Here is a 19,879-nt window from a genome sequence, read left to right as displayed (position 1 = left end):
GAGGGAGATCTGGAAAAGGAGATGGTCACAAAGAAAGGGGAGATGAAGTGAACACTCAGAGGACGAGCACTGCATGGAGACAGAAGGTTGGAGGGACCCACTTAGCATTGTAGGAACATCAAAGGTTGCCAGCAAACTGCCAGGTCAAAGGCACGACACAGTCTCTCCTCTGGCACCTTCAGGGAAGCAAGGCCCTGTGAACATGCTAATTTCAGACTTCTCATGTCCAGGACATGAGACAACATGCTGTTGTTTCACCAAGCTACCTGGTTTGTGGTACTGGGCTACGGCAAACCTAACAAACTAACGTTGTGGGATCTTTCTTTCTTTTTGTTTTTGAGACACAATTTCCTTTCTTTTCTGGTTCTAATAGGGTTCACTGAAGAGAATTTAGAAAATATATTAAAAAAAAAAACAAAACTAAAAATTGCCCCTGGGACTTCCCTGGTAATCCAGTGGTTGAGATCCACTGCAGGGGGTGCAAGTTCAATCCGTGAGCAAAATATAGAAGAAAAATGCCCTTAAGTCTGTTACCTGGGGGACAATCCTTCTTAATGACTGTGTTGCCATATTTCCATTCTGTGTTCACTTCTACAGGTGTGTACAGACACATCTATCTGATGTACAATTGGGTAAAAGAGTTTTATAGTAAAGGCAGAATGGAGTTACACAAGCAGGGGACCTTGGTGCCTGCCCACCCCCCCGCCACAAGCTGCCCATCAGGACCCTCCATCAGTCTCCAGGCAGAATAGAGCGTGGGGCTCTGGGCACCTGCTTGCCGTCTTTCCTTCCCTTCTCTTGTTTCTGGTTGATTGTTTTAAAATGCCCCCAGCTGTTGCCCAAGAGTCTTAATCGCTTTCTGGAAAGTTTGTATTTTAGGTGACATGGGCTGTTCACAATCCAGGAGATAGAGAGCCGGGCTGTAGACAGTCGCAGGTGCACTCACTACGCACACCCAAGCAGCACACTAACATCTGTGGACACGTCCATCACACAGCAGGGGCCCAGGCTGAGCTCAGGGCAGGACGCCACCTGGCCAAGGTTGCTGGGCCCCAGGGCAGCAGAAGCAGAAGCAGAACTTGAGCCGGTCCCACCCAGGTCGACTCACCATCAGCAAGCATTCCTCTCTCCTTTCTCTGTTCTCACACTTTGGATAAAGCCACTTTTCGCCTAAACCCCAGCTGCAGCTACTTGAGTTATAACAGCGCCATGAGCTGGGGCTGCAATCTGAGAAGGAGGCTCTGTACTTGATTCTTTGGGTCCCATGTTTCCCCCGACAGGTGGGGCATGGCAGGAGGCACAGTTTCCCTGGGAGGGCAGGGGACCCTCCCACACAGAAGGGGGATGTGGCTGAGGGTCTCTGGGGCTGGCAGGATGGGATGGGGGAGGGCAGCGTGATCAGGCTTGGAGACACCGGCAGGCAACTCTGCCGTGCGTCTTAGGGTCACAAGGTTTGCCAATAAAACTTCTCTAAAGTTCCGTACAGCCCTAGAAGCACCCCCAGCCTCTGACTTCTCCTACAGCATCTTCAGGAAGGGGCACAGAACTGTCACCGGAGTCCCACCCTCTCGAGGCTGACACCCGGGGGGCCCTCACAAAGCCCGCTGCTGCAGACAGGCATCCTGACCTGGGCTGAACTCCAAACACCCTGCTCCCCACTTCCGAGAGCCACCCACCCACTGCCTCCTGAAAAAAGCCAACGAGTCTTGTCATTTTTTCTGCTCCAACGCAAATATGACATATCTGTGCCACCCGATTTTCCTGACAGACGAATAATTATATCAACGTAATTAAGTCTCAGATGGAGAAATTCTCTGTATGGAGTACACCGACACTGTGCTTCCCGCATCAGAGAGCCTTTGTTCCAGGCAGTAATTATCAGGCCACCTTTGACATGTCTTATTTCAATTTAAATGGAAATGAAGCTCATAGATCTCCCCAGCCCACGACCCCACGTGACTGCAGAAATGGAGAGATCGGACTTTGAAACTTCTCAACCGGCCTCTGGGATTTCCATCCAAAGACGCTGAAGTGTGAGAACGACTTATTACTATGTATCCCCAGCCCCTCCTCTGAGCCTCAAGAATCTCATCAACACAGTGGGCTGGTCTCTGCTTCCTTCCCCTGCTCTCCATCCCCTCGTAAATTCAGTGTCCATCACCATCTCCTGAGGCTTCTCATCGTCTTAAACTGGCTCTTCTTTCTTCAGTCCAGCCCCCTCGCCAATCCATATTCCACACAGCATCTAGGGGAGAATCTTTTTTAATCTGACCAAGTCCTCTCCTGCTTAAGAGCCTCAGTGCTTCTTCACTTCCCCCAGTCCAGACTGTGCAGTTGAGCCGAGCAAGCCTTCCAGAGTCTTTCTCTCAACCCACCTTCCAAGGTTCCTCTCCTTTCAATGCCCACGCTCTGCACCCACACAGCAGTAATCACCACAGTCTTCACCAGCACCCAGTCGTGCTGTGCCCTTTCACACCTCTGTGCCTTCACACCTGCCATTCCCCCACCTGGAACGTGCTGCTCTGCTCTGACAAGCGAACTCCTATTCATCCTTCAAGACCCATTCCACAGCCACCTCTTCTGGATGACCTCTCTGGCTGTCCTCGGTAGAATCAGTCACTTTCATCTCTGGGCACTGGGACAAGTCCCTGGGTTAAACACACACCCCACGAGACTGTAATAAATTTCTAATTTCCTGTTATATTGAGCTCCTTTGAGTAGGGCTGTACTCAGCCTAATATCCCAAATGCCTAAAGCAGTACCTGGAGCTTAGAAGCCATCCCATAAATGCTTCAGCTTTGAATTCTCCCAGCTCTACGCTGACAGTGGGGCAGTAGGCAGTCTTATCACCGTGGGTCCTCAACTGACACAAACAAGCGCTTGCTACTCAGCCCCACCGCTTCTAGCATGACTGTGGGCGGTCTGTCCCCGACCTCCCTGACCCTCAGTCTCCTCATCTGTGAAGTGGGAGTGCTGACTGCATTGCCGCGCTGTAGGTCTAGCTGAGGATTCATAGATGGAAGTGCTTGAAACGTTGCATAAAACATAGAAAGTTTTATGCTCAATGAACATCATCCCTCTTTACTGCTCATCATCCCTCTTTCCTGCTCATCATCCCTCTTTCCTGCTCATCATCCCTCTTTCCTGCTCTCAGACAGAACCATTACTGCCAGTGTGCCAACCCCTTAGGGGAAGTTCGGTCTCGTCCCTGTCAGCACCCAGAGGCGTCCAGAACATCCCAGGAGAGACCTGGCCAGGGACTGCCAACACTGCCTACAGATCCAGAAGTTGGAAGACAGGCTGGGAGTAAAGTCACCCAAGCCAACAGTCACCAAAACACGGGACCACATCCCACTAGCTGTGCCAGGCAGGCACGGCCTGCAAGGGTCAGCACAGGGGAGAGACTGAGCCCCACCCGGGCCTCGAGACCTGGCAACAGGCGCCGCCTCCGCACTGGCTCCCCAGGCACCAAAGAGCACACCCTCGAGTCTGCCCCCTCAACCTCATGGGAGGCGGCAATTCAGTTCCTGCCTGATCTTCCACACAGAGCACTGGAGGCTCGGCTCACGTTCAGGTGCTCTGTAAACTGAGAAGAGCTGGGTGCATCCGAAACGTTATCACACTGTTTCCTTCTTCAGATCTTTTTTCAGACGCATCTGACAGCTTCATCGTGACCAAAGCCCAGGGTGACATTCTCAACAAACCAAAATAGCATCATGAATGAACTGTGGTTGAGTGGGGAAAGCAATTCCCGCCCCTCTCCCTAGGTAAATCAACCCTCATCAATAGTCTTGTATTATTAGATACCGTCTCCCCAAGAATTGATCAGGAAGAACCTGGACCAGAGTTATTGGTATTGGCAATCAATGCTGGATTCTGGCCCTCCCTGGGCTTGGACCAGAGTCAATGCCGTCTGGCCGAGGAACAGATGGAGGTCGGGGAGCTACTGTCAGAGAAAATGGCATGGGCGATACAAACAGCAAAAGGCACAGATCAACCCTGGGCAGCCAGGCGTGACAATGACTGGAGCTTAACGTAGTCGTTTCTAGACTTGACTGACTTCCATCTGCTGAGGCAAGAGCATGTGACAGAGACCCCAACACCCTGGGCTTGATTCAGAGTAGAGGAAAGAGACCCAGACACCCTGGGCTCGATTCAGAGTAGGGGAAGGCTCCACCCACCGACTGGGAAACGGACGTTTCTGTTATGATCCTCGCTGGTTCATGCCGCTTCTGTGGGACGCTTTCACATGCTGACTCCTCTAATGCAAGGGCACTGTGCGCTCTCCAGAGAGGGGCTCTGGATGGATTTGATTTTCTGGGCTGAAGGAGGCTGAGCTCAAGTGCAGGGTTTCTCGACATCAGTATTATTGTCATCCAGGGCCACATGACTCTCTGTTGCGGGGGCAGGAGAGTGGTCCTGGGTGTTTCAGGATACTGAGAGACAGCATCCTTGGCCTCTGACCCGCTAGATGGACGTAGCAGGGCGCTGTCCCTAAGTTGTGCCAAACAAAAATGTCTCCAGATACTGCAAACACTCCACAAGGGGGCAAAATCGACCCCAGCTGAGGGCCAAGCTAAAGGCGTAACAGGGGGGAGAGACTTAAGAAGACATAGACTCCGGATAAGACAGATGTGGACTTGAATCCTGAACAAACCACTTCCCACTCGCTGTGTGACCTCATCCTAAAGACATAAAGCTCCCCAACTGGTGACTCCAGAGGCTCTGGAATAAGGAGAGGGTGTGATGCGCCGGCAGCCACACTCCCATGAGGTCCGTGCACCGCAGGCAGCAGCTGCATCACCATGCTGCCGGTCAGACACGCAGACCCTCAGGCTCTGCCCCAGATCTGCTGACTCTGGTTGGACATTTTAACAGCAGCCCTGGGTGATCCGTGGGCACTCGAGCTTTGAGAAAGACCGGCATTTCAACTGAGAGCACAGGTTTTGGCGCCTAAGAGACTGATTACATGTCCTGTCGCCAAGCCATCCAGCCGTGGGCAAGTCACTTCACCTCTTGCAAGCCTCTTTAAAATGTGTGAGAGAGAAAAAATACCACCTCGCTCATAGGGTTCGAAGTGCCGATTTAACGAGATGGGGCACAAGGTGGGCCACGGCGCAAACAGGCAGTACGTGTCAGTTCCTGGCCTCCCTGCCTCCCTCCGCCCAGACCGCGACAACAGCAAGCCCGGCTCCCAGCGGTGAGACGCAGAGACATGGAAGGAAGCTCCCTCTGTGCACTTCTTTGATCTTCCTTTCGATGGAATCTAATATTACAACAGCCACTTGGCCGCTCACGGTCCATTTATTCATTTATTGACCCAGCAGGAAGGAAACACAACCGCCGAGCTCTCTGCTGTCTCTTTTCCCTGCACATCTCAAGGTTACAGCCCAGTGGCACCAGCCTCTGGGATGAACAGACTCATTACCTCGCAGCGGCGCCCCGGGCTCTCACAGGTCAGTCTGTCCTGCCCTTGCAGGTGCTTAGGGTCATCTCCTGCTCGGCTCATGGGGCCAGGACTTCGGGAAGGCAGGTATGGGTCCAATGCCCTCTTACTGGTTTCCCTCAGTTTTTCTCCCGGGGCCAGGGAACATGTCAGCGGCAGCCCCTTGAAGTTCCTTCCTCCTCTCAATCCCTCTCTGGAGGCCAGATGCTGTCCTGGGAGACACGTGGTCTGAACCAGGCGAAATAGTCCTCAATGTGGGCCCAAGTCTGAGTGGGGCCCCTTAGAACCTCTAAAGTAGGTCTGTGAGTTTGCTGTGCAAATCCCAATACTTGATGAAACCCTTTCAACTTGTTTCAAACAAGGTGCAAACTCCGGCTCCCTGGGTCAAATCTGGCCTGTGCCTGTGTTTATAAATAAAGTTTTATTGGAACATGCATTGTTCATTGACTCATTCTCTGGCTGCTTTTGTGCTATAGCAGAGTGGAGTAGTTGTGACAAATATAGTAAGGCCTGCAAAAGTCTAAACTATTTACTACCTTGGCCTTTACAGAAAACATTTGCTGATGAGGTGCGACCTCTTGAAATTTGGGCACACTCTCAGGAAGAAGGGAACATCACGTTATTTCCTGAGTTCTTTTCCTTTTGTTTGCTGAGAAGTCACATCGGTCATCTTTTTTTCCCCACCCAAGCAAGTAGCTCACAAAGGCTGGAGTCAGAAGGATTCCCCAAGTGTTTGTTTTTAAGCCTCCCTATAGCAGGATGCTGTGTGTCTAAACCACTGCCAAACTTTACTAACAGCATGGACCGTGTCACCTCCCACCAAAAGCGAACAGGAAGCCCGGCTCGGCTGCCCAGCTGGGTGGATGTCAGCTGTGGAAAACTGTCTGAACAAGGACAGATGGAGCTTGTTTCTGCCTTTCTTCTTCCATTTGAAAACTTTTTGGGAGGGAAGAGGAGAACGCTGTTAGGGAAATGAATGTGTTGCTTCTAATGATCTGAGTGGGAGTGTGCCAGGGGTGACATGCAGCAGGATGGGCTCCGTGTCATTTATTTGCAATGCAGGCAAGGCAACACTGGGCCAAGAACAGAATCCCAATGAGACTGGTGCCCAGGACACTGAGCACAGATAAGGAGGCGTCTGTGGACCCCAGGTCACAAGGGGGACGTAGCATGTCGGGGAGATAATTCCCAGAATTGTCCAACTGGGAAGGATTTAACCACTGCCGATGCTTATACCACTGCTCGGAAGCTCCAAGCCTGTCTGTTCTCCAAGGGGCTCTTCTGTGCTAGGTCTCCCGCTCATGGTGATGCTGGTGGTGGGGGTGAGAATGAGGATGGTGGTGGTGGTGGTGGGGATGGTGGTCATGGTGATGATGAGGTGGTGGTGGTGGTGATTTGATGATGATGGTGGGGGGTGGTGATGAGGATGACCATTAGGATGCTGATGGTGGTCACGGTGATGATGGAGGTGACAGTGATGATGACCGCTTGGTCTGAATGTCTGCCTGCACTTCATTCCTCCGTTGAAATCCTAACCCTCGAGGCGATGGTATTCGTAGGTGGGGCCTTTGGAAGTGGATTAGGTCATGACAATGGAGCCCACATGAATGGGATTAGACGGCAGAGAGAGTCCTCGACCTTTCCACCACTTGAGGACACAGCAAGAAGCACCAGCTATGAACCAGGAAGAGAACTCTCACAAGAGTGCGACCATGCAGGAGACCTGACCTTGGACTTCCCAACCTCTGGAACCATGAGTGCTAAGTTTCTGTTGTTTAGAAGCCACCCGGTCTGCAGTGTTTTGTCACAACAGCCAGAACAGATTAAGACAATGATGATGATGATGATGATGTGACAGTGAGTTTGCTTTGTGCCTGGCACTGATAAGCATTTAAATGCATTATCTCATTAAATCTTCCCTGAAAGGCTGTGAGGGGCTTGCACTAACTACCCCTATTTTGTAAGATGACAGAGACACAGAAGGTGAGCGTCTGGACCAGTCACACGACAGGAAGTGGCGGCACTGAGGTTTGCACCCAGTCTCCCGAGTTCTCTGCCACTTCTGTCAGGATTTGGTCAGTGTGCATTCTTTATGCCTGCAAGTGGAAGTGAAAAGTGAAAGTGAACTCACTCAGTCATGTCTGACTCTTTGAGACCACATGGACTGTAGCCTTCCAGGCTTCTCCATCCATCGGATTTTCCAGGCAAGAGTACTGGAGTGGGTTGCCATTTCCTTCTCCAGGGGATCTTCCCGACCCAGGGATCAAACCCAGGTCTCCTGCATTACAGATAGACACTTTACCCTCTGAGCCACCAGGGAAGATTTTTTTTATGCCTGGTATGTGCCAAGCCACGTTTGAGGGTTCAGTTCATTTGCTCAGTTGGGTCTGACTCTTTATGACCCCATGGACTGCAGCATGCCAGGCCTCCCTGTCCATCACCAACTCCCAGAGCTTGCTCAAACTCATACCCATTGAGTCAGTGATGCCACTAACCACCTTATCCTCTGTCGTCCCCTTCTCCTCCCACCTTCAATCTTTCCCAGTGTCAGGGTCTTTTCCAGTGAGTCAGTTCTTCACATCAGGTGGCCAAAGTACTGAAGTTTCAGCTTCAGCATCAGTCCTTCCAATGAATTTTCAGGACTGATTTCCTTCAGGATGGACTGGCTGGATCTCCTAGCAGGCCAAGGGACTCTCAAGAGTCTTCTCCAACATCACAGTTGAAAGGCATCAATCTTTCGGCACTCAGCTTTCTTTATGGTCCAACTCTCACATCCATACATGACTACTGGAAAAACCATAGCCTTGACTACGGAGCTTTATTGGCAAAGTAATGTCTCTGGTTTTTAATATGTTGTCTAGGTTGGTCATACTTTTTCTTCCAAGAATCAAGCATCTTTTAATTTCATGTACAAGGGTAAAGGTAAGCAAAATTTCTTTTTTTCTGTAAAGGACCAGTTCATTAGAATAAGTGATAAATTCCCTTTTGCTTAAGCCAATTTGAGGTTTGTTTCTCCCGCTTAAAACCAAAAGAGCTCTAACTTAGACCAGTTCAGTCATCCATTTTTATTCATCTACACTTGCAATTCCAAATCAGCCAATTTTTCTTTACCACTGCTTGTTGCTTTATCCTCAAGTTCTGAGATCTCCTTCTACTTTCTCGCTGTTTCAGTTCAGCCAAAGAAGAAAAAGGAAATCACTAGAAAGAGATGAATTATCTTTCAAACCAAATTATAGTTTGGAAATGAATTTAAAACATTAAGAGTCTGACTGGGAGCTCCCTGGGATCACTATCTCCTGTAAGAGTCTGACTGGGGCTCCCTGGGATCACTGTCTCCTGTAAGAGTCTGACTGGGGCTCCCTGGGATCACTGTCTCCTGTAAGAGTCTGACTGGGGCTCCCTGGGATCACTATCTCCTGAAGATGTTCAACTGGGACAGTGACTGTGCTGTTTTGGTTGTGAAGACTGACCTTCCCAAGCCTCTCTGACATGCAATTAAGTGTGGCTTAACCTCATCTAAACAATTTCAATTGGATTTATTTTAATAACTTAATATACACCTGTACCATTCAACCAATATCTCCCGCCTCCTCACCTTTTATAAAGTAATTAACTTTGGGGAGTTAAGTTATTCTAATTTCCAGCAAGTCTAAAGTGACAAGAGTTCAACTGCTGAAGTCTCTGGGGACGAGATTAGTATTTGCTCTTCAGTTTGCCATCTCCAGACTCCACACGTTGTGTGTAATTGGTATTAGCAACTTTAAATTCTGATTAATTACTGGAGAGCCTGTTTTTGATGCTGAAACAAAGCCATAAGTCAGGGAGTAATAGACCCAATTACTCCTAGGTAGGCTTCCCGTAATAGATTTTATTATCTAGATACCTCATCTCAGAGGCAGATGCAAAGAAACTCATTTCATTAGACGATAACGTCTCTTGAATTGAAGTGCATTCACCATCTGGGATCAGGAGAGCTCAGGAAAATTCACATTTCAGAAATACATCTGGGGCTAGCGACACGAGGTTCTAAGTCCTTTTTAGGAACAAGTTTCTCTCGTATGGAAACCTCTATGTGGAGACAAGCAGGAGGGGCCCTCAGTGCTGGCAGGCCGGGTGACACAAAGGCCCACGTTTTCCCTGCCAGTTCTCTGAGAATATGGGAGGCCGTTCCTAGTGGGCAGAGACGTGGCACGTGAACAGGGAGTTTAGGAAATGTGTCAGGTTGTTTTGGATCACGCTGAGATAACGGGGCAGTAATTAGGAGAGCTATCTCCCTGTCAAGAGAGCTATAAAAGGTGTTATTTACACCCTGCTCATGGCTCCAAAGGGAGAAGGCAATGGCACCCCAGTCCAGTACTCTTGCCTGGAAAATCCCGTGGATGGAGGAGCCTGGTAGGCTGCAGTCCATGGGGTTGCGAAGAGTCGGATACGACTGAGCGACTTCACTTTCACTTTTCATTTTCATGCACTGGAGAAGGAAATGGCAACCCACTCCAGTGTTCTTGCCTGGAGAGTCTCAGAGACGGGGGTGCCTGGTGGGCTGCCATCTATGGGGTCGCACAGAGTCAGACACGACTGAAGCGACTTAGCAGCAGCAGCAGCATGGCCCCAAATGCCCTCCACGTGGAATGCCTTTTTAAATACTCCAGTTCCCAGCCAAAATAATTCATCTTTATGCTCTGAAATTCAGAGTCATTGGTGGGAGACAAACACTGAGAGCTTTCTAAAATCAAACCCTTAACTCTGGGTTTGGTGGATGTCCCTGGGTGTAGCTGGTGGGAGGGGGAGCTGTGATCTGACCTAGAGTTTGGAAACGTGGGTGTTTGGGTGGCTTCAAACCAAAACAAAGCAAAAGCGAACATGAAAACTACACAGAATCTGGCTTTGGGCTTCCTGAAGCCCTTAGCACCTTCAGCCAGAATCTCAGAAGACAGGAAGAAGGGAACTAGAGGGGAAGACAGAGCAGCCAGCATGCCGGAGGGGCAGTTATGTGGCAGGCAGAGCGAGAAGCGTGGCGTGGATTACTCGCTTCAGTCTTTCTGAGTCAATCTGATCACACCCCTTTCATACATGAGGTGAAAGAACGTTCTCAAGAGGACAGAGCTCTCAGACTGGTGTAATCTGGCTTTAAAAAAAAAAAAAAAAAGGCAGTCAGCAAGCGGTGAGATGTGATTTAAGAGCCTCCCCACTTCTGCTCCTTGTATTCTCAGGGCAGGGTGACCCCACCCCAAGGAGATGCCAAGCCTGCGATGTGCTAGAACTAGTTCCTTACTGGCTGGCAAGAATTGATGCCTGAATTTTCAGGAATTCTGTGAGCCAGCTGTTATACAGCTATGTATTATTAAAAGTTGAATAATATCAACTTACAAGTAATTAAATAAATCACGTTGAAAGCAAAGGCGAGACTCTTCCTGGTGGCGTAGTGGTTAAGAACCCACCCGCCAATGCAGGGCATCTGGAGAGCTTCTGCGGCTGTTCATGTCTATCACACCCGTCTGGTGAAGACACCACATAACAGGGCTGCTCTGCAAGGCTTCCCAACGCCGCACTCCATGACGGCACACTGTTGGCTGGGCACCAGCCCCGGGGGGAGGATTTACATCAGAGAGGTTGGAAAACACTACAAGCTGGGACTCCACCTACCCCGGAGAGCCCGGTGTTAACGTGAGGCGGCACACCACAGCCCCAGCTCTCCTCCTGTGATCTGAGTCTCCCCAGGTCTAAGTTCGCTGGAACCTCCCCACTGCATCCACGTGAGGCTCCCTCCTCAGAGGGAGATTCACCAATATGGAAGAGAGCCATCCCTTCTCTGTTAGGTCTCACATTCTTTTCATTCTTTTCCCCCAAAGGTGGAAAATATACCCCAAAGTAACACCAGATACATAATTCACGAACCATATATAATTGATGTCGGGTTTAACAGAAGTAGAGCCGTAAGTGGTTGTCTATTAACTATTTATGACTCTCCCTGGGCTGCTGACGAGCCAGGCTCAGTGTGGAGATCACACCCATGCTCCCATGTTTTATTTAAACGTTATTAAAAGCACATAGTCTGCAGCCAGGCCTCCCATTCCACTCTGAATTAGGCCCCGCTGTGAAGTCGCCTCTGGGCCTCGGGAAGGTTAGGACTGGGTCTGCTGGCAGTGCTTCTGCCTTTTCCCTTTGAGTTTGGGGTTAGGCTGCCTCCTCCTCCCACCCTTGGGATCCCACTGCAGTTCTTCTGTGACCTGGGGTACAGGCCACTCCCCACAGGCTGCCCTGAGTCTCAGTTTGATCGTCTGTCAAATGAGGGGGGCTTCCCTGGTGGCTCAGCTGGTAAAGAGTCTGCCTGCAATGCAGCAAACCTGGGTTTGATCCCTGGGTTGGGAAGATTCCCCTGGAGAAGGGCATGACAACCCAATCCAGTATTCTTGCCTGGAGAGTCCCATAGACAGAGGAGCCTGGCGGGCTAGTCCACTGGGTTGCAAAGAGTCAGACACAACTGAGTGACTAACACACATAGACACATACACATACAGTGGACAGTACTGTAGGCATTACTTCGGGTTTCTGGGAGGCTGGGATTAGAGCAGTGATTATTAACAGAGTGACTCTGTTCCCCAGGGGACAGCTGGCAAGGTCTGGAGATATTTTTGTGATGACCTGAGGTGGGGCTACTTGCATGTGCTGGGCAGAGGCCAGGCATGCTGCTAAATACCCAACAAGGCACAGGACAGCCAGCATATCAGACAGTTATTTGACCCAAAATGTCAGTAATGTCAAGACTGAGAAACCCTAGATTACAGAATCAAAAGCAATATTCATTTTTATAACGCACTTGCAAAACATGTACTTGAATGATTAAATAGCATGTGTCTAAATCTTCCAAAGAAGAGAATGGGTTTGAGCCAGTGCAGCCCTGTGTCCAGATTCTATCTCCGCCAGTTGACTGGGGTGTAGGCCTTGGAGCGGTTGCTCCAGTTCTCTGATCTTGGTTTCTTTATTGGTAAAAGAGGGACAATGGCCTCCAAGGGTGAGGCTTAAAGGACAGGTCTCGGGTAAAGCCCTTACCCCAGTGCCCAGCACACAGTGAGCTGCAAAGTCCTAGCTCTCATCAACATGGCCCCCAGCCATCATGGGTGCAAGGCGGGATGCACACACGGAGCTGGTGGGCTTAGGATGTTGTCTGAGTGGACGAAGACAGAGTCATCACAGGAGTGAAAAGAAAGGAGAAAGAAAACACAGTAGCATCTATTCAGTGCCTACTGTGTGCTATTATTGGGCACTTCTCCACACACCATCTCGGTTCATCCTCACAGCCACCCAATGAGATCAGCTGTATCTTGCTCCCATTTTACAGAAGGGGAAACTGAGGTTCTGCAGTGTTCACTTAGCCACTGCAGTCTCATACTTCGAGTCCAGTGATCTTTCCACCACCCTATAGTGAGCTGAGGTGTCCTCTCCAAAAATCATATCCACTTGGAACCTGAGACTATAACCTTCTTGGAAATAGGGTCTTTGCAGATGTGGTTAAGACAAGGTCATACTGGATTAGGGGAGCTTTAAATCGGAGGCCCAGTGTCCTTAGGAGAAGAGAGGACACAGAGACGGGGAAGAGACGAAGACCATGTGACGATGGGGAGTGAGATGGAACACCTGGAGCCCCCAGAAGCTTGAAGAAGGAAAGAACCTCCCCCGGAGCCTGCGGAGGGAGTGGGCATGCTGACACCTTGCTCTCAGACTTCCGGCCCCTGGGACCACGCAAGGACAAATCTCTGTCTTAAAACAACCAGTTTTTGGTAATCCGTTATGGCAGCTCTGAGAAACTAATGCAGATCCTCCTCCCCAAGATGAGCCAGAACAACTGTGTGAGGAAATGAGAGAGGAGAGACTCCATGTCCACAGCCAGACCAGTGAGAACTGGTCAGGAGGATCCTCTGGAGGAGGGCATGGCAAGCCACTCCAGTATTCTTGCCTGGGGAATCCCCATGGACAGAGGTGCCTGGCGGGCTATAGTCCATGGGGCTGCAACATGTTGGACATGACTGAGCAACTATACACAGCACCCCAAAGCTTCCAGCCTACTCTGATTCATCATTTAAGATGTTCAGATGGTACATCCTCTAGGCAAACTTCTCCAGGTCTTCCGGTTCTACCAAACCACTTCCTCTTTTTCGCTTGCATATCCCAGCCTGTATCAGAAATATTCAGAGACACATGAATCTCCTCTGGATCCTGAGAACTCCAGAAGCATAGGCCCTGGTCCATCCATGTCCGCACCTCCCAGAACATCAGGGAGATGGCACAGCCGTGTAGCAGGACGCAAACCAAAGTGTGTTGATCTGAAAGTTCCAACTTTTAAGATAATTTTTGAGCTGTTCTCTTAAAAGGTAAAACTTCAAAATGCTGTGGAAACCACTCAGCAAACAATTTCTGAGGATCTATCCTGTGCCTGACCCTGAACTGGAGACCAACAGTTGAATAAACCCACCCCTTATCTTAGAGACTCCCAGTCTAGGAAGACAAGAACACAGGCAATCATAATAACCTACGTAAATGGGGTGAACACAAGGCCATGTGGGAACACAGAGGAGTTACATAACCATGAGGGCTTCCTGGCAGTGAGCCCTGATCGGAATCTGAAAGGTTGAGGAGGCAGGCAGAGGGATGCACGAGAACAAAGGTGATGAGTCAAGAGATAACCTGACATAGGGGCAGGAGTGCCGGGCCTTCACGCGCGACTAGATCACGCGAGGTGATAAGAGGCGGACAACCAAAGGCAGGGAAACCTACAGAGGCTCGGCCTCTAGGGAGAAGCTGGGGCTCTGTTCTGAAGGCGGTGGAGGAGAGCCATGGAAGATTTCTTAGCAGGAGAGTAACACAGTAAAGATGTGCCCCTTCTAGAAGGATCTGCAGGGAGGAGCAAGCATACAGGAACAGTGGGGAGCCAAGATACAAGGTAACTGTAACAGGGCTAGTCCAGGGGGCTGCAGATTAAAATAAAGACAGAGGACACGGGGTTGAAACATGAGTGGGTGGATTTGAAGACTACCTCAACAGGATAAAATCAGCAGGCGTGGCCATTAATCTGTGTGAGCCGGAGAGAGAAGGGCCATTGTGATTTCTAGCTTGGGTCACTGGGGGACGAGCTAAGAGTGAGCAAAGGCGCCAGCTTGTAAAAGAGCCCGAGGCTCAAGGGAAAGTTAAGACTAACAGAGTCAGACCCAAGCAGTGAAGGGTAAACCCAACAGGCACAGCCTTCAAAGCCGGTGCGTCTGGCCAGAAGCCAGCAGAGGCCCGGCCTTCCAGTCACCCTCAGTTCTTTCGGTTGCCCTTGACTTCCCTTGGCTACACTGTCCTGGGGCTGAGGTGGTTTCACCCAAGCTCTGTTAACTATGGAAAAACAACAGGACATAAATCCACAGATGAGCTGTCTCGCCGCCCCAATGACAAAGGGACTTGAATGATTTAGAGCCAGAATATTCTTTTTTCCATAATGGTTCCTGGAGTCGCCAGGAATAGTACATTTACGAAAATTAATGGCAAAACCTCATTTTTCTTTTTTCTGGGACGAGAACTTCCATTGGCGGGGTAATTGATCCTGATCTGGACGTGCCGGTGCACCGGCCAAGGGTGTAAATCATTCACACGAAACAACACACGGCCCTTTAAACCAACACCGGCAGTGACAAATGGGACAGGCTGGGACAGGCGGGAAGGAACGCGAGGGCAGAGCCATCAACATCCTTCCCGCTTCTCGCCGCAGCCCAGGATGCGGGTTCCTTTGTGGGGTCTCCTGCAGCAGAGAGACCATCTCTCAGCAGGGGTGGGTTGGGAGGGCAGCGTGCTGTCCCAGTGAGAGCTTTGAGCTGGACACGCAGGGAAGCTGACCCCAGCTCTGCCACCTGACTGTGTGGCCCTGGGGTTGCACTGCACGTCCACACCTGCTGGGGTGATGGAAGCATGAAAGAAGGTGACATCTGGGACTTCCCTGGCAGTGCAGTGACTAAGACTCTGCAGCTGCAATGCAGCGGGGGGGCAGGGTTTGATCCCTGGTCAGGGAACTAGATCCCACCTGCTGCAACTAAGACTTTGCTTGCCTCAACTAAAGGTCCTGTGCATCGCAACAGAGATCTGGCAGGCACCAAATACATACACTTTTTTGTTTTAAAAAGATGACATCTGCAAAGAGCCAAAGCCCAGAGTGACCCAATCAATGTGTGTTCAGGGAACAAATGAATGAATGCTTGGCTCAGGGAGTTCAGAAATTCACCATCCCTCTCAGGGAGATTTGAACTTTAAAAACAGGAGAGGCAATGGTTACTCACAGAAAATGACTTGTGAGCAGGAGCATGATGCCAACTGGCCTTCTAAGACCCTCCAGATACCAGCACACGGATCCTTTGTTTTCCCGTGAAAGTTTGGAGCCACCACCACAGAGAAACATAGGAAATAGACAAGTAGCAGCCTTGGTGGTGTTTCTCCCTGTGGTATATGCTCTTGGGGGTGAGGGTCCATCTTGTTCCCTGCTGGTCCCCAACATCCAGCCCTGGGTTTGGCCTGGAGTAAAAACTAGGGATATATATCAACTCAAAGAATGAAAGAGCCAGAACCCTGCATGCCTCGCAGGTGAAGTCTCTCAAGAACACGCAGCACAGAGCAGCCACCCTTGTCTTATGGGGAGGAAGGGAAGAAGGCAGACTGGTGGCACAGCCCGAAAGGTGAGATGCCATCTCCTGGACACCTGGCAGAGTGCCAGGACGCCACGCCAACGGTGGGGGGGGGGGGCCTCGGCAACAGGGCTCCCCTGAGAACTCCCCTCACCCAACTCTCCCACCAGCAGTGCTCTGCCCACACTGTCAGCTTCTACAAAAAGCAAGTACCGTCTGATTCCCTGTCCCTCCTCTCCAATGCCATCTGCGTGCCATGCCCAGAGCCGGTGTTCAGTAAATGGATAAATGAGGACATGAGGAAATATGACATCGTCTCCTCCCCCAGTGGAAATATCTATCCTGGGGCTCAAAGGCAAGGTGCCTGTAAGAAGGCAGGTGGGTTGGTGAGCTGGGGACATCCCCTATTAGGACAGGCCTGTGGCTGATGCTGTCCCTGTGCGCCCTGCCCCCACAGAAGCATTGCAGCAACAGCCGGCTGTACAGCAACGCACCCTCCCTCCGGAGGGGCTGGAAGGGGGGCCCCCTGAGAGTTACCTCCTCCCAGAACCTGTCAACACGGCCTTATGTGGGAAAAGGGTGTTTACAGATATAACTAAGGTAAAGACCTGAGATGAAATCAGATTGGATTTAGAGTGGGCCCGAAATCCAGTTACAGGTGGCCTTAGAAGAAAAGGTCGAAGGGCATGTGAGACACACACGCACAGGAGGAGGACCACGTGAAGACAGAGGCAGAGGCTGGAGTGACCCAGCCTTACGCCAAGAACCACCAGAATTTGGAAGGGCAAACAGGAACTCTACCCTGGAGCCATAAAGGGAGCGTGGACCTGCCAGTATTCTGATCTCAGACTTTGGCCTCAGAACTGTGAGAGGATAAACTGCTCTCGTTTTAAAGCACCCACTTAGGACTTCCCTGGTGGTCCAGTGGCTAAGAGTCTGCATTCCCTACGCAGGGGGCCCAGGTTCAATCCCTAGTCAGGGAACTAGACCCCGCATGCCGCAACAAAGATCAAAGATCCTGGGAGCTGCAACTAGGATCCAGTGCAGTCAAACAAATATGGATGGGGAGGCAGTGGAGGGGGCTCAGGATGGGGAACACGTGTACACCCATGGCGGATTCATGTCAGTGTATGGCAAAACCAATACAGTATTGTAAAGTAATTAGCCTCCAACTAAAATAAATAAATTTATATTAAATAAATAAACAAATAAACCCCCCAGTTTGGAGTAAATTTCCAAGGCAGCCCTAGAAAACTAATACACCACCCACCCCCAGAGACAACAAAATAAAAAGGACAGTTCAGCCTCGGTAAGCTTATCCAGAATCTTGAAATAAGAAAACAGAGAAAATGCAGGTCTAAGCAGCAAATGTGCAAGCTTTGTGCTTTAGAGTTTTGATCTGTCTATGGGGGTTGCACTGTAGCCTTTGCCATCTTTTAGGGCCGTTATAGATCTTAAGTATATGATGTCCCTGGAAATGCGAGCCATGTTCCTGGGAATGGGAGTGCGGAGAGGGAAGTTAAGAAGAGCAGAAGGGAGAGGAGAGGACAGAGAGGGAAAGAGAAAAAGAGCAGAGGGGAGAGGAGGAAAACCACCACCTGATGTGACGGGAAAGCCTGGGTGTGTGGCCAGTTAACAAAGACATCAGAGGAGAAAGGCCGGGATGCTGTCTGAGTCCGGCCAGAGCTGGCAGGAGGGGAGCTGGGCTGCATGAGAAGCAGGGCTGGTCAATGAGGAAGGTAGCCTGTCAGTGGGAAGAAAGAGCCTCACTCCCTCCTGGGGCCACTGGGGGCGAGGTGGAGTGGAGGAGCTGCCAGCCACAGGGCTCGGATTCTGTCTGGGAACCTGGGTCTCTGTGTGGAGCCTTGCCTCCCCACACGACAGGCGGGCTGCTGGCCTGTCAAGGGCAGAGCTGATGGGAGTGACACCGGCCGCGGGAGGCAGTGGCCCGAGAAATATACTTGCTGCAGGAGGACAAGGTGGTGAGACCTGTCACAGAACCAGAGTGGACCAGGCAGGAAGGAGATAATGACGGTGATTTAGAGCCCTCTGGGCCGAACTACAGCACGATACGGGTTGTGACGAGGTGCGTGGTGGCGGGCCAAGGGGGTGCCGGGTGCCTCCCAGGCCACGCAAGTGGAAACCTGGAGGCTAGGGGACAGCTGGGCTCCTGAGGGAGAGGAGGAGCAGGCTGTCTCAGGTGCTCTGTGATCCCTGCAGGAATCTGTCCTCGTGAAAATATAATCGACTATAGAGAAACCTTCCCATTGGGAAGGAAATGCAATTTAAAATGTAGCCTGAGCCACAGCAGGGGACAGGCATGGCTCAGTGAATAAAGGCAGAGACTGCAGAGCTGGGCAGAACTGAGTTTAATGTCTTACTTGTGTGTGGCCTTGAGCAAGTGAATGTACCACTCTGGGCCTCAGTTTGACACGTGTGTGTCCCTGGGCCTCGGTTTTCCCATCTGAAAATGGCAATAAGATCAGTACCTGCCTCACAGGCTTGTCACGGAGATTTAAATGAGAAAGGATTAACTCAGAACCCAGCACCTGGCCAGTGTTTAGTAAGTGGTGGGTTTAGCACAATTGCTTTTGTCTTTTATCTTTGTGGTGGTTGTTAACAGCCCAGGAAGAGCTCTCATGCTTAATAGGTATGACCTGGACAAGTCTGCTCTGTCAAGCCTCAGTTTCCTCATCTGTAAAGGGGGATAATAATTCTGACTTGGCATGGTTATAACGACTACATGACGATTACACGGTATTATGGGTCTTAGGAGTATGCAAGAGAGAAATTTAATAAATGCTGAGTCTCTCCTGTTTGCACAAGGCTGCCCTGCCTCTGGAGGAGAAAGTGTGAGGCAGGAAGACAAAAGTTCGGAGCCTGAGACGCAAAGGTAGCTGGACGCCATCCTGCAGGAGTGAACGGCACTGGCTCACTCTGGACACGCCCCCGGAGTTTGGGGCCAATGGCAGGGTCGGCTCGCAGCCCATCCCCTTCCAGTTTCTTCCCTGCTTCGGGTTTACACCACGTCCCCAGAGGCCTGCGCCTGCGGCCCTTTCTCAGCAATGAGGAGGGCTCCCCTCCTGAACCTCGGTCCCAGGACCGCACTCACCAGCTCCATGCACCGCCGGCTGGCCTCGGCCTCCCGCTGCACCAGCTCTTCCATGTCTGCCTTAAGCTCCTCCAGGCGCCGCTGGTAGTACTGGCTGTTCTCCCGCTGCTGGGACTCCGCCGCGGCCGCCTGCGAGAGCTCCTCGCCCATCTTGATCAGGCTGTCCCGAAGCCGGATCACCAGCACCTGGAGCCCGGGCAGAGAGCACACGCCCAGCCTGGAGTTAGAGGTCTGGGGCCCGACACCCGGGGGCTCCAGGAACAGAAACCCTCTGCTGAGTCTCTGCGTTTTAATGAAGTAACTAGTGTAATAACCACGATTTCTGGTACAAAAATGAAGGAAACGTAGAAAATGAGAGCTGTTACTCTGGAAGGCAGTGTACATAGTGACTGACGCCGAATTTACGTTCTGGGTTCAAATCCTACCTCCACCTATCCTCCTAGCTGTGACCCTGGGCAGGTAATTAACCTTCTGAGAGGCAGGAGTGCCTGTACCTATGTCTCAGGGATGCTGTGAGAGTTGAACACATTAAGTTATACAGAAGGCTCGGCTCAGTACCCAGCACATCCTGTGTGCTGGGTAAGGGCTGGGAATTAATATTTATAGCAGCCTTCATGCAGCTGAAGGTTTGGAAGGTGCAGTGGTGCCATGGAGAAGACATCAGGCAGGGAG

At 50.9% G+C, this 19,879-nt stretch overlaps 1 protein-coding gene across 1 annotated transcript in view; it reads right to left on the bottom strand.

Moving 5' to 3' along the window:
* The window catches only part of MYO18B (myosin XVIIIB), a 223,757-nt gene that overhangs the window by 44,825 nt on the left and 159,053 nt on the right, over nucleotides 1-19,879 (bottom strand). Inside the window, exon 39 of the mRNA XM_070769757.1 lies at nucleotides 19,208-19,393. Within this exon, the coding sequence (XP_070625858.1) occupies nucleotides 19,208-19,393 (186 nt within the window). The remainder of the gene's footprint in view (nucleotides 1-19,207; nucleotides 19,394-19,879) is intronic.

This window comes from Bos indicus, chromosome 17, assembly GCF_029378745.1.
Source record: "Bos indicus isolate NIAB-ARS_2022 breed Sahiwal x Tharparkar chromosome 17, NIAB-ARS_B.indTharparkar_mat_pri_1.0, whole genome shotgun sequence".
NCBI lineage: Eukaryota > Metazoa > Chordata > Mammalia > Artiodactyla > Bovidae > Bos > Bos indicus.
The sequence above is the reverse complement of the archived record's forward strand: the minus strand, read 5'-3'. Positions and strand labels throughout refer to the sequence as shown.